Genomic DNA, 13,800 nt, shown 5'->3' on the forward strand with positions numbered 1-13,800 from the left:
CAGAGAACACATGGTTACCTGTGGCCTGTTCTCCTGGACAATGGTCACCTGGTTACTTTTTAAAAATTACCTTTTGAATTTTTGTTTGAAGTAATCTTTGTTCCCCTCTGCCCTCCAAAAAAAAAAAAAGCTGGGTGCTTTTGAATGCCTTTGCACTTTCAGAGCCCCAAGAGAGGGGAGGAAGTTAGTTTGAATTATAGGCAAGCAGTCAGCAGGTGGCCTGGGTTTGCCTTGACCCTGGCTGGGGGCAGGTCATCTGCTCTAGGTGCCTGGAGGGTGTGTCCTCTTCTCATCCGTGGGTCAGCCCAGGCAGGGCACCAGCTGCTTTCACCATCTGATGGTGGGATGAGCTGGAGCACCTTCTCCTAAGCCTGGAAATACAACTCACCGAAGGTCTACCCTTCCCTACACGATTCCAGGCTTTGCTCCAAGTAGGAGTAAATCTTTGTTTTATTTTGGAAAGAATTCCAGTCAAAAGCAGCATTAAAAGAAAAGCAGCCTCTTTAATGGGCTTACTGAAAGTTCTGTATTGCGCCTGAGAGGGCCAAAGCCATCACCTTCAGAAAGGACCTCTCCTCTGGACTCCTGCTGCCAGCTGCTGGGCTGGTCTTACTCCCCTGCCTGCCCATGTTAGTGCCTCCCCCTCCCCAACTAGACTGGAAGCAGCGATATGGACGACAGCTATTCTCACTAACCTTTGAGAGTGTGCTATGTGCCAGGCTCTGTCTGAAGGACTTTCTGTACATTGCATTTAATCTTCTCAACAATCCTGAGGCTGGTTCCATTATTCTTCCCCATTAACAGATGAGGAAACTGACACATGCCCAAGGTTGCATGTAGCTAGCAAGCACACTGATTGATGAACTATTGAATGAATCTAAGAAACCCCCAGGATTTCTTTCTAAGAACCTTTTCAGGTGCAACAATCTGTTAGTTGAATGATGATCTTAAGAGATAATGTGGTGAAAGCCTGTTAATAGTACTTTAACAAAATCTCAGAATCCAGTAGCTCATCCTACTTAACATCAACCACTTTAGATGTTAAAGGAACCAAGGTCCCTTTTTGTTAAGTGTCACAGGCAGCCTGCACACATCTGGCCCGATTATGGTCATTGCTCTCCAACTTCCTGAGGGGTAGGATAATGCTTAAGTCCATGTTGAGTTTTCCTTTACCTAGAGAACACATTCTTCTCTTCATTACATTGGCTGTACTTGACCATCACCTCCGTAACCTTGCCAGAGGTCTGGAAGTTCAGGGCTCTGAAGTTCAGCTAAAAACATGAGCCACAATCTGTTGTTGAGCTTCTTAAAAAGAAGTGTCAGCTTGTCCATACACAGGAGCAAATGACCTAGCATGAATCAGCTAGCTGTTTTATTTATTTTTAACATAATGTAGTTGTTGAGATTATGGGATATGATTGAAATGTTGGAACCTTTTATACCTAAGAAGTATAAGATAACAATTTTCCTGAGAACTTCCTGAAATATGTGATTACAATCAAAATAATGAGTAGAGGCATAATAAAAATTTCTGGCAAAGACATTCAAGCTCAGTCAGTCTGAAGCTTATGAACACTAACAAAAAGCTGCTAACCTCACAGTAATATTTGTACTTCACATCAAGCCACCAGGTTAAATATTTCAGGGGCAAAAAATAATGTTAAGCAGGTTCCTGAGACTGTTCTTGTAGTCAGTTCATAATCTTGGTATTATTTTCACTAACTTTTCTCCCTATTTTCAAAATGAATACATATAGCAATGTTAGCCTATTTCCCTCTAGGCCAACAGTATTCCTTAAAACTGAGAAACTCAAAGAAGTCCTAGTGATAAAGATGTACTTTACCTCCACTGGAAATTTAAAAAGTAAAGTACTAAGAGCCCCTCTGTTAAATGAACATGGCAACTCCATGTCCCGGTTTGCTGTCTGTTTGCCATACCTTGATAAGCCACAGAGAAGAGAGTCAGCTGCTTACATTAGAAGCACCACGCTTGCAATGAATTTACAAGGAGCTCACCATGAGTCACCCCAGACTTTTCAGGAAGTAAAGCTTTCAGAAAACCAGTTTGTATCTGGTGACATGTTACTTATAATGCCCTGAAAGCCAAACCATTTAATGTGGTAATAATTATGTGTGTTCTTCGACTAGGAAGCAGTTAGAGGGACAAAGTACAAAAAATAATAAGCATGCATCCCTTTATTTAGTTTTGCAAAGTCTCTGCTTATAGTTCTGTATATTACATGACTGTGTTATACAAATACATTTATTTACAAAAACACTCTAGCTGTGCAAACTTGTTACTTTTTAAAATTGTATGGGGAGTCCCATTTCTGCCCATCCCAATATATATTTTTAAAGCATGCATAAAAATTAACTTTGGTGTGGGAAAACTACTCTGTGTGCTGTCACATACAGTATTTTTTATGTCTATTTATATATTTACAAAAGTTTATCAGTTTACAGAACCGTACAGAAGTGTACATTTGAAAATCCACAATGCAATAGTGTGGGTTACCAGGTATCAGAAACAAAGGAAGGGTCTAGATACTGCAAAGAAAACAACTAGAGAATCCCAATATGTTAAAAAGGAAAAAGAAAGAAAGAACAAAAAGCAAAGAAAAGTGGCTTGCTTGGGCTGGCAAATTATTATACATCATTTTCATGGCAGTGCAATAGGTTTGGTAAATTGCCTTCTACATATGCCTCTGCATGTTGGCTTGTGTAGAAGTTCACTGACTTACTGTCTAGCATGCTACTTTCAAATGTACAATGCTATAGTATCAAAATGTTTTGGCAGAAAAGATCTCAAAAGGAACCATGAAGTTTTGACAAAAATAGAAATCTGTAATAAAGCTGAATAACACTAAAATAAAAAGAAATACTATAGTATCTGCTTTACAATTTGTATAGTCACACTTGTGCATTTCTCTGTTCACTTCTAATCTCTGTAATGAAAAATATTTTTATACAAAACATACTAAAATTCTGGAATCATACATGTTTTACATGCTGAATACATTTTTTTCTGTCTCTTACGCACGCTTTCTTCTTCCCATCCTCTTTTCGTAACACATGCTTACTTCACCTAACAGGTATTGAATATAGACAGTAAACACCATGTAATTTTACAACATCAAGGTGAAAAAACAAACAAGCTTTACTGAATCTATTCTTCAGTATTTAGCACATACTTAGCGTTAAGCCTCAAACAGTATAGCAATATGTTACATTCTCTTGTGAAAACTGTTGTTGAAGACTTAAGAATTTTTGTTTTAAAATGTAACTCCAACTTGTGCCTAATAGGATTTGGCCTTTAAGAGGTTTCCTTTGCTGTGGGAGGGGCGGCTTTGCTCGGACTTCCATTCTGTGCCTTGTAGCTGGTGAGGCCAGGAGTGTGGATGGTCCTGACGCTCTTTGCACCTTGATTCAGGGACGTGGGGGAGGCAGGGGAGGGTGGGCAGGAGGAGGAGGGAGGGGCCGCTCGGCCGTTTGGAGTCTGCAGTGAGAATGAAAGGTGGTGACCTTTACCTGTGTGAGTGGGGCTCTGAAACTTTAAAGAGCCATTAGAGACAGAGGGGATGAGGGAGGCAGAGGGAGCAGATCGTCCTGTTTGGGGGCTGAGAGGATTAGAAGTGACCGACGGTTTAGTAGCAGGTGGATTAGGGAAGTTAGAGCCGTCACCACTAGAAGAGGGCAGAGAACTGCTTTTCCCAGAGCTGGGAGAAAGGGCTGGAATCTTAGAAGCAGGTAAGGAGGGGAAAGTAGGCTTACAGTCCCCACCAGCTTTCTTAGCACTTCCATTAGCCTGCAAATAAAGATGGCGGGAGACAGTTTGTCAGAAAGCTGGTAACACGTCAACCCACAGGGTCTGGCAACATAGCCCTTCTGAGAATTACTCAGTAAAAGAAACCAAACCAAACCAAACCAGTTCAAGGCCTGAGCTAAGTCTTGTTGTGCTGTACTGGACCTGGTGGAAGCCCCCGAAGTACAGAGCGGAGGGTGTGCGGAATGGGAAAAAGGCAGAGTGGTGTCGTGAGACAGGCACATCATCCCGCTGCCACCACTGGCTGCCAGTTCGGCCATGCATCTGGGGCGCTCTGGGGTTGGGGGTCACCGTACTGGAGAGTTAATGTGCGTCTAATGCGATGCAGTCACCGTGGGCGTTAGTACTGGGGACTTTTCAGGACAGGTCAACAACGGGTGTGTCTGTTTGGGCGTCCCAAGGTGTGCTGGATGAACCACTACATTCACCAGAGAACAGCCAGCTGGCCTGGCCCCTTGTGTTAGCATTTCAACTCTGGAGTCACAAAGTCAAAGATGTTTTATTGCAAGCATGCAAAAGCGTGGTGAAAAGTTCCACAAAGATTTTTAGACTTTCTTCATGCCCCCAGATCCAGGATGTCTATGTAAACCGTATCTTATGAAGAAAATGCAATATTTGGTATAAACTAAGTCAGTAACTTGCTTCTTAACTGCAATAGTGTCCATCCAAAATTGGGTTTAAGGTAAAACTACCTGACGATATTGGCGGGGATCCTGCAGTTTGGACTGCTTGCCAGGTTTGTCCAGGCTTCCAGGTCTGCTCTTGGAGCTCATGGGGACTGGCATCCTGCTCGTCTGTGGGGTCCCCCCGGGGCCCTATGGGAAGCAGCAGCAAGGGAGGAAGAGAAAGAGAAGTCTGTGAGTACATTATTGGCAAGGCTGACCCGCTGTGCAGAGAAGCTCTGTGTGAGAAGCTGCAGCCCTACATGCAGGACAGATCTAGGAGACGGACATCAGGACACACCATCGGGGTTAATTCAAAGACTCAAACAGAATAAACTGCTCCACTACTGATCAAACAGATTTTAATGTGAGTGTCAGAGCAATCACTTCAACAGCAAATGGCTGACCCACATCCTTGCTTGTACCCAACACCAACCAGCAACACAGGTAAACATAGAATTGATTAGCTGTTAGACACCTAGTTTCCTAGTTGTCGCTGTATTGAAGGTGAGGGAGAAAGTGTGAGAGAAAGCTATTGTGACGAATAGACCAAAAAAGAAAAAAAAAAGCCACCTGAAAGGAAGCAAGTAAATCACAAGACACCTTTTGCCGATCGTGATTATGGCAGATTTAAGAAAGCAGCTGCATGTTCTCATTTTCCACCAGACCCAGATACCTTATGTGTAGCTGACGGTATTGATGAGGGGGGCTCTGGGGCAGTGGGAGCTTCGTCCAGGACTAGCAAGGATCGGGGAGAGGCCTCCTGGGCTACATGGGGCGGGCTGGCAACAGAATCTCTGTTGAAAGAGCCTGAGGTATCAGCTAGGCCTTTTGGACTCATTTCACTGATGGTGGTTTCAAGCTGCTTGATGGTCTGCTCCAGGCTGTCCAATGTTCGGTAGGTATTTTTCCTGATTTCATCAGTTCTTGAAATCAGAGATGTGCTCTCCAGACTGGGCTGCTCTTCTCTCCTAAGCATATTTTTTGGGGGCTCTTCAGGTTGAGACCTGGTAATTTCGAATCGCTTGGCTTCTTTGTGCTGCTTCAAAGTGCCGTCCTCTTCCTCCTCTTCGTAGACCACCACCTGCAAAGTCTTCCTCCCTGTCTTGGTGCCCGTGCGGATGGCCTGAGTGAGAGCTGCAAGCTGCTTCTTAGGGAACTTGAATTTAAACCTTTTCTTGGGGCTTTCAAATTGGTCATCTGTCACATCACACTTGCTTTCTGAACTTGGGACATCCGCTTGGCTGAACTTGCTCAGTTTAGTTTCATTTATTGCATGGCCTCCTGCTGCTCCAGTCTCTGTAGAAGGGAGGTGTGGCTGTATTTGACTCTCGGCCTGCTGTCCTAACCCTGGGCTGCCCAATGCACTTTTCTTGGGCAACTCGTGGGAAATGTTATTCTGGACCCCAGGATCTCCATTTTCCTCCTCTTCCTCCTCCTCTATCTTTTCTTCAGTCATCATTCTCTCTAATTCCTCATCGCATTCCTCAAATATGGTTGAAAGTCTCTTATATGCAGACCGGATGTCCATGGGTTCGTCAAAAATGATAATAACTGGTTTCTTGTCCAGGCATACAACGGGCTCTTCGTTTTCAGTCCCTTCTGGCTGAGAGGCTGTCTCTTTTTTAGCATCAATATTAACTGTCTGTACGTCCTCTCCCTTTTTGCTCACGATATCGCGGACCTCCCCACTGGAGAGGACCTGGACCGCAGTTTTGGTAATCATAAAGGCAATGTTGTCAGTGGCTGCATTTTCTCCTGTGGGAGAACTCGGTGTTGATCCTCCATCCTCACTGGGGTTCACATTAGCATGCCTAGCTCCCTTGGGTCTCAGAACAACGTGGCCCAACTCTGTCATGGGAACCTCTTGGTCTGGAGTTCTGAAATGACAAGCACTCAGTTCACTTGATGTAGTGGGAGAGAGAAGGTGGCTTTTATCTGTATTTTCTTGTCCTTGGTGACTCATCTCCTTCATCTTTCCATAACTCATCTTCTGATTCTCAGGGTCAGATACAGTGTACTGTAGTCCCGAGAATTTAGGTCCTTTATTTATTTCATCTTCTAAGGAACTAATGCCAGAGAAACAGGAGTGGACCTTAGACACATTTTTCTGGGAAGAGTTTCTACTGTCTCTAAGTGCACTCTTAGTGGATATGGAAGTTTCCTTCATGAACGTGTCAGTTTTATATTCAGATGTTCTTAAAGCCTCAGAAATACTATTCTCCATTCCTGTCTCCCACTTGGGATGGTCATTAGGTGTTAGAGCTCCTGCAGTGACCTGAGAGGGAGAGTGGAGGAGGGAAGCCACACACATTAATTAGAAATGGATCTTCGAAGGAAGGTAATCTGCAAGGTATCGGTTGGAACACAGATCTAACTCACCTTTCGGGATTCCATAGGGGGGCCATTTTCATATTCAACATCAGATTTCCGTATGTCTTCATGGAAAAATTCCAAATTCTGGTAGAATAGTGTAGGACATGTTACTCCACAAAACCACATTCCCCCCAAAGTGGACTAAAACTAAATTGTTCCTGTAATTATACTTCCAAGACACGTGGGCCAAGCACATTTGTTATGCATCAGTCCAAAGCCTACAGCTCTGTTTACCTTGGGCTGCTTTGTTCTCCAACTTCCAAAAATGCCCTGTGTTTGCACAAGATGAAAACCTCAATTAGGAAGATATTCCAACTATCTCAAGTTCTGTGGGGGAGCAGTTAAGAGACTAAAGGGATTGATTCTGTACCAACACGTTCTCTTTCCAACATCTGATTGTGAGTTTAGTAGATTCTAAAACCAGGAGAGCGGCGTAGCATTGGAGAAAGCCCAGTTTATCAGCAGGCAGAAGATTCTGATTCTAATGCAGATCTGCCAGTCAACTGTGTTACTTTGGGCAAGTCGTTTTACTTTTCTTGCTTATAAACTGAGGAAATAGACCAAGAGATTTTTCACGTCCCTTCCAGCTAGTTACTTCAGTTCTACTTCTCTTTTTTTAATGGATATTGTCCAATAAGGGCTCTGTGTTGGTTGGGTGTGGTACTTTGAGATGAAAAAGACATTATTTTCCCTTGGTCAAATGACAGATTGAAAGTGTACTTGTAGTTCGTACTTGCTAAGTCAAGTGTCAAAATAATCTTCAAACTAGTAAGAGCCATAACAATCAAGTCCAAATTCAGAATGATAATGCTGCCAACATACTGTCTAAACATTTACAGAACAGATATTGGGGCTAAAACGGGGACTGTGACGTTACAATCCAGCATTTATTCTCTGTACTCTCTGATACAGAGAGAAGATACCCACCCTTCTGGGGTTCTCAGCAAGGTGCAGCCTATAAAAATCCAGTGAGGACCAGGCATAGTGGGTGTCTTGCTGGAAAGCAGGACCTTTCCCGGCACGCGTGTATCAGCAGCCTGGGCCCTGCCCCAGTGCTAACAGGGGCCAGCTTGCTTCCAAGGCCTTGTTGCCGTCTTGCTGCAGACCCCAAGAGGAAGGGCTGATTACAGCAGGGTGGGACACAGTCCCAGGGAGGCTGTATGATTAAAGCCACAGCAACTGAACAGGGCACGATAACTCAGGCCCCTCCAGAGCCAACCCAGAGAAATTCTACTGCCCTGTTAAAAATGGAAAAGAGGTTCATACACATTCAAGGGCTAACACACAAACAGCAGAGTCAGTGTTAATCACACAGATACACCGCACAGGATGCGAGGTGTATTTGCCACCAAGCTTCCCCTCATCCCCAGAAGGCCCCCAGGCAAGCACCCTGATTCAGCTGCTGCAGTAGAACAATTTGATATCTTGGTGGGATTTTAGATTACCAAACAACAAACACATAAAGTGAGAAGTTTTAAGAAGAAAAATAAATAAGGTTTCAGTTTAAGGCTTGCACTCCAAAATTGGAGTTCGCATATCACATTAGGACCTAAGTGAGAATTTACCCTTGAAGCAAAGAAGGAGTTGGCATATAATCCAAAGATAAGGCCAGCACGGTTGCCGTTCCGCTGGCCCATGTCCTGGGGCTTAGGGCCAGCATCTGTGCTGACTGGTCGAGGGCCCACACCATACCCATCATGAAATACTTCAAATGTCACCGAGCGATACATGGATTTTATATGTAGCAGTGGGAGTATGTCCATGGAAAGTCACCAAGACAAAGATGTCAAGCATCAGTTTTATATGACCTATTACGTTGCCACTAGGGTAGAAAAAACAATGAATGTATTGAAAATGCACTGACTTTATCCACGGTGACTTTATCCAGGGTCACAATTGTCATGTAATCTCATAATGGTTTCTTAGTTCTTAGAGAGTCAAAACTTTACATGAAAGGTCATCATGCCTCAGTAATATCTGTTTATAGGCCCCAAGACTTAGGCTGTTCAGACCACTTGTGAGGCAGGTTCAATATGCACATGGGCAATAAACCAAAATTAGAGACAGAGCTACAGGCAAATTGCATGAAAGTGAAGTACCAGGCTAGCGGTCCACGGCGACAGGGGAACAATTCTGAGAAACATCTGAGCTCTTGAAGAGTAGGTGAAGAGCCCAGGAATAATGACAAAAATTGGGGGACAAGTCTGACACTCACGGTTATTATGAAATTGATCAGTCTACTGTGCATAATTATCCAGAAAAACACCTGTGATTAAACCCAGTGTGGGGCTCTCCATACAGACGTACATTTTAGCTGATGGACTCTTGATCAAGATAAATGAGATAGATGGGATATAGATTTCTAATGGCAGGGCAAGAAATCTCATGCAATGTTTCAGCTAATTAGAAAATTCTACAGTGAGGTGATGACTGTCTTTAGAGGGAACTTAAAGAAGTTCTCAGGCCCCAGTGTTTCAGACAGAAAGTCACATGGGCCTGAGTGTATGCCATGTCACTCAGGATATGGTCTTCCATGAGTTGGTTTTAATAAGGCCACATAAAAAATACCACAGGCTGAAAATGCAATACATCCAATGTAATGTCATGGGTTTCAGTCCAATTATTAGAAGGTTTTCTTCATAGGAAAGATTTACCAACAATAATCTCATCATGTTCCCCGGTACGTAGAGAGACTTCCTGCAGCATAACGGTGTCACATGGCAGTACGTGGCAGACATGGTTTACACGAGGGCCCCCCAGTGGCCTGGAGCCAGGGAGGAGCAGGCCGCTCCCCTTGGCAGGCTTCATGGGCTGGGAGCTAAATGTCCCAGGACTCCGTCTCTTGAAGGGCTGTGTTAGAACTGCTCTCTGATTTTGTGATCCTGCATCTCCCTCACTGAGCTTACTTACACACAGAAGGATGTATCCACTTGGAGTAGGTGTTGGGCTTTCTATCTGTTTGGCTTTAAGGGAACCTAGAACCTTTGAATTCTGAATTACAAGTTCTTGCAAAAAATGCAAAAAATGTTAGGACTTAAGTCAGTCAATGATAAGCTATTTGTCCTGAAATTTAGACAGAGGCCTCATTCAAATATGATGGCTCTATATCCAGAAGTCATCAAAGCTCTAGATCTAACTTCAAAAGTTAAAAATTCAAACACCCAGGCTAATGTTCGTTTCCATAAAGCACTTCTATAATGACAACCGACTTTATTTCAGAGCCAGGACATCTGTTTTGAAGCCATTAGAATGCCACAGTGTATATTAGCACCAAAACTATATGGAACTTACTAACTTGGAAGGTAGACTTTGAGAAATTTGTAATACTTGACAAAAATTCCATCTTAAATCCTTGAACATGTGTGTAAATACACATGTGTAGGTGTCCACGAGTACATGTGGGTGGTGTCAGGTATACAGCTCTGCCATGCATTTGCTTCCTACAGACTAAGGCCTTCACCTACTTTTAATGTAGATGCTTTTGGTCCAGAAAACATGTTAAAGATGAGAAAAAGTGCTACATACTCAGTTGATATTTCTGTTATTTTCTACAGTTGTTCTAGAAAAACCTTGACGGGTATGTACTCATTAGTTTGGGAAGATAAGGCCTAGGTTCTGCATGTACTGTAGTATGCTGTGCAAGGGAACATAGAATTGACATTGAAACCTGAGCCAGGTGTCTCTGATTACACTGAAAGCTGTCTCCAGTAGTTTAACAAAAAAAGGGGAGAGAAGAAAAGAGAGCACGGGACAAGCGCAGGAGTGTGTTAGTTTCAGCAGGGAAAGAAGGCCATCCGACTGCGTGGCAAACACATAACTGCCACGTTACCTTCTTCTCCTTGGGTGGGACCGTGGCCCCCGGCCTAGAGTCTTTAACTTGACTATCAGCCCGGGACTGCTCAGCATGACTGTTTGCATTTACATCCATAAAGGAACACTTCTGGAATGCCTAAGGAATTAAAATACTGAGGTTAACAGGGATCGGGTTGGGGGAGGAAGGAGAAGAGAACACACGGGGAGCCCAGGGGCGTGGAGACCTCAGCCGGGTCCTGCATGCAGGTCACGCCAGGGCCAGGGAAGCAGCACCTTGAAAACTAGCTCTCCGTTTCCCCTCAGGCCCCTAGAGCTCAATGCTGAGCCCGGGGCAAAGTCCTCCTTCTGTTCTGAGCCACACCATGATCAAGGACAGAGCCCTAGAAAAGGACAGCCTTTCTTCCCATCTGGGGTGAATCTGGTTTGCACTTAGTAGGGCTCTGACCTTTAAAAAATGTTGAATATGTAAATGAGTTAAAACAAGAAGCTGTTTCTTTTCTCTTATTATTTTTTACCAGTTTTATTGGGGGTATGGAGAAATTGCACAAGATAATGTAAACCTTTAAACCTTAAAATGAAGGTAACCTTACCAATTCATTGTCTGCCATAGTAGCAGGTTCTCCTGTGCTTTGAGGTGTTCTGAAGCTCATTTAGAATAAAGTGAGGCTCATTAACACTCGTGGGGCTCTGAGTGAGCTAGGAGATGCCTGGGCCCTGCAGACTGGTCTCTGAAAGCTCATGACCGCGGCCACGGCCCTGCCGGCTCACGTGAACACTGTGCGAGGCTGGCCAGCTCCTGGAGGGAGAGCATAGGCTTTGTCTACAGGGCAGTGGGGAGGAGCAGCATGGTGGTGAAAGCAGGGAGTGGAGGACCCAAACACTCAAGCCTCTTGAAATCAGTGGTTCTCTACCAGGCTACGTATCGCCCAGTTAAAAAGATATACTGTTGCCCAGACCTCCCCCAGAGGATAATTAAGTAAGAGCCTCTGAGCTAGAGGACTTTTTAAAAACTCCCCAGTAATCCTAATGCACAGCTAGGACTAAAGACTGCTTATTTAAATGAATCATCTCAAATAATTGCCTCCCATTTTCTTAGTGTTAAATACTGTCACTTGGAAATAACTCTGCCAGCAGAAGGATAAGCCATGACCTCTCCAGGGACCATTCAGCACGGGTCCCAACGCACAGACGGTGCTGCCGCCAGCGACCCTGCCAGCTGCTCTTCCTGCTACCCCGCTTGCTCCCTCTTCCTGTCACACTGGCTCCCTCCTTGTGCCCCTGAGACACCCCACGACTGGCTGGCCTGGAGGCGCCCAGGGCTCTGCTTATTCAGGCCAGTGGCCATCTCCCTTGGGCTGTTAGACCCTGCACTTTGGAGCCTGTGGTTTCTTCTGTTGCCTGGTGACACAGAACAGGCAAACTGTTCCACAGGTATACGCAGGGGCTGCACCTGTTCCTTGTCCTGCCTCTGGGGGAATCTAACTCCACAGCCTGCAGAAGACAAGGAAGTGGCTCAGCCACTGGCCCTTGGCCCACTTTCTGAAGCAACAGGCAGGGTCCTTACCACAGCAAGGGGACTAACTAGGTTTGGTTGAATTAGGGTTAGACCAGTTCATTTGCCACTGTTACCTAATGACCAATAATGTAACAAGAAGCTAGATAATCCACCCTTTGTAAAGCATTCAGTCAAAGAAAGCATCAAGGATATTTAGACTTCAGTGGAAGGGAACAGTCTCAGGTGAGAGGCTGAACAAATACATGACTTCTCTTAGGCGGCCAGGGCAGAATTTCTCACAAGTTTAGGAGTCTATACTTCTCTGAGTAGCAGTGATCACTGTGCACAGATTTAAAATTATCTACTGCTTTGTCATCCTCTTCAACCAAACTGGGCCATGATTAAGTCACACTGTAACTTTGGGGCAGATGCTTTAACAATGGCCCCAGAATCTGCCCACACATTTTAGGACAAACACTAATCCCCAACAAGCAGCCTTGTCATGCCACTGTCATTAGCCAGACATCCTCATGGGATAACTGAGTGATGGATTTCTTCATGCACTCAACTATTTTATGAGTCACTGACTTTATAAATCTATGGCTCCTGTGAATGAAATTTTCCAAACATTCTAAAACCTGTCAATAATGTGCTGGTGAAGGGGATGTTTCAGGCCAGTCTGTGAGTTTCCATGAGGCTCAGAAGGGGTTGCACATGTGACAATGAGCCAGTACCTCTGTAAAACCCAAGCAGCCCTGGAAGTTACTTTGGAAGTTGCTACCATGGAAAGCAAAGCAGAACAGCTGTGGGGGGAATGGCACGGTCTGAACATTTTCCCTACTTCAAAGGAAGCATGTAGACCCATGGGTCTGCAGAAAGCCACTGGCACACTGGTGAAGAGGCAATGTGTTATGGAGCCATAAGGAGGTGTGGTCTGACTGAAGGGCAACAAAACTCTACAGTAAGCATGGGCCAAGAGGAAATATTCTAAGAATGGACACTGGTCAGGAATGGCGTATCTTATCTACAGTCAGACAAGTTCTTAGAACATTCACCTAGGGCAGGTTCATATCCATGACTGGAATGTGGAATCAGCTTTCAGCACAGCTCCTGTACCCTATCCTTAATCCTAGGAGTGGACTGTTTCTATTAATTAAAAAATAAAAACCTAAAAATAATAAATAAAGTATTATTTCTCAAATAGGCCAAGGAAAATGGGAAATATGATTATTCAGCTTTTCAGGATAGTTGAAAAGATGACACAGACACTGTATAGGAACGTGGTATAGAGGGCAGGAGGTCTCATGACTCAAGGTCAGTCATTCTAAGTACTCGAGCCAACCCTGACTTGGGCTTTAATCAGTCCTTATCAAGACAAGATGGTGAATGGTATTTCTAACCCAACTTCTAACCAGACTGAAAGAAAGTAAATCCTACCAGCCAGAGCTAGGAAAGCTTACAATTTTTTGTATAAACTTCCTGAGCTGTTTTGTGAAAGGGTCACTCCTGACACACATCTCAGAGGCGCCCTGAGGACCTAGTTTGGTGCCACGTTGGACAAGAGAGGCCCGGGCCAGAAGACGCAACTGCCAGGGCCCAGGTCCCCGGGGCGCCTTGCCAGCCTGCTCTAGC

General features: G+C 44.5%; 1 protein-coding gene across 20 annotated transcripts in view; it reads right to left on the reverse strand.

Annotated features, from left to right (window-relative positions):
* Positions 1-2,177: 2,177 nt before the first annotated feature.
* Positions 2,178-13,800, reverse strand: part of KIAA1217 (KIAA1217 ortholog) — a 622,979-nt gene continuing 611,356 nt past the window's right edge. For 16 of the 20 annotated variants that reach the window (XM_073229082.1, XM_073229079.1, XM_073229077.1 and 13 more), the window contains 5 exons: positions 10,690-10,809; positions 6,867-6,944; positions 5,161-6,762; positions 4,515-4,637; positions 2,178-3,804 (listed from right to left, as the gene is read on the reverse strand). In XM_073229082.1, the coding sequence (XP_073085183.1) occupies positions 3,313-3,804; positions 4,515-4,637; positions 5,161-6,762; positions 6,867-6,944; positions 10,690-10,809 (2,415 nt within the window). In that variant the 3' untranslated portion in view covers positions 2,178-3,312. The remainder of the gene's footprint in view (positions 3,805-4,514; positions 4,638-5,160; positions 6,763-6,866; positions 6,945-10,689; positions 10,810-13,800) is intronic. The other 4 variants (XM_073229095.1, XM_073229096.1, XM_073229087.1 and 1 more) reach the window with 3 other exon arrangements.

The sequence above is a fragment of the Manis javanica genome, chromosome 2, assembly GCF_040802235.1.
Source record: "Manis javanica isolate MJ-LG chromosome 2, MJ_LKY, whole genome shotgun sequence".
In the NCBI taxonomy this organism is placed as follows: domain Eukaryota; kingdom Metazoa; phylum Chordata; class Mammalia; order Pholidota; family Manidae; genus Manis; species Manis javanica.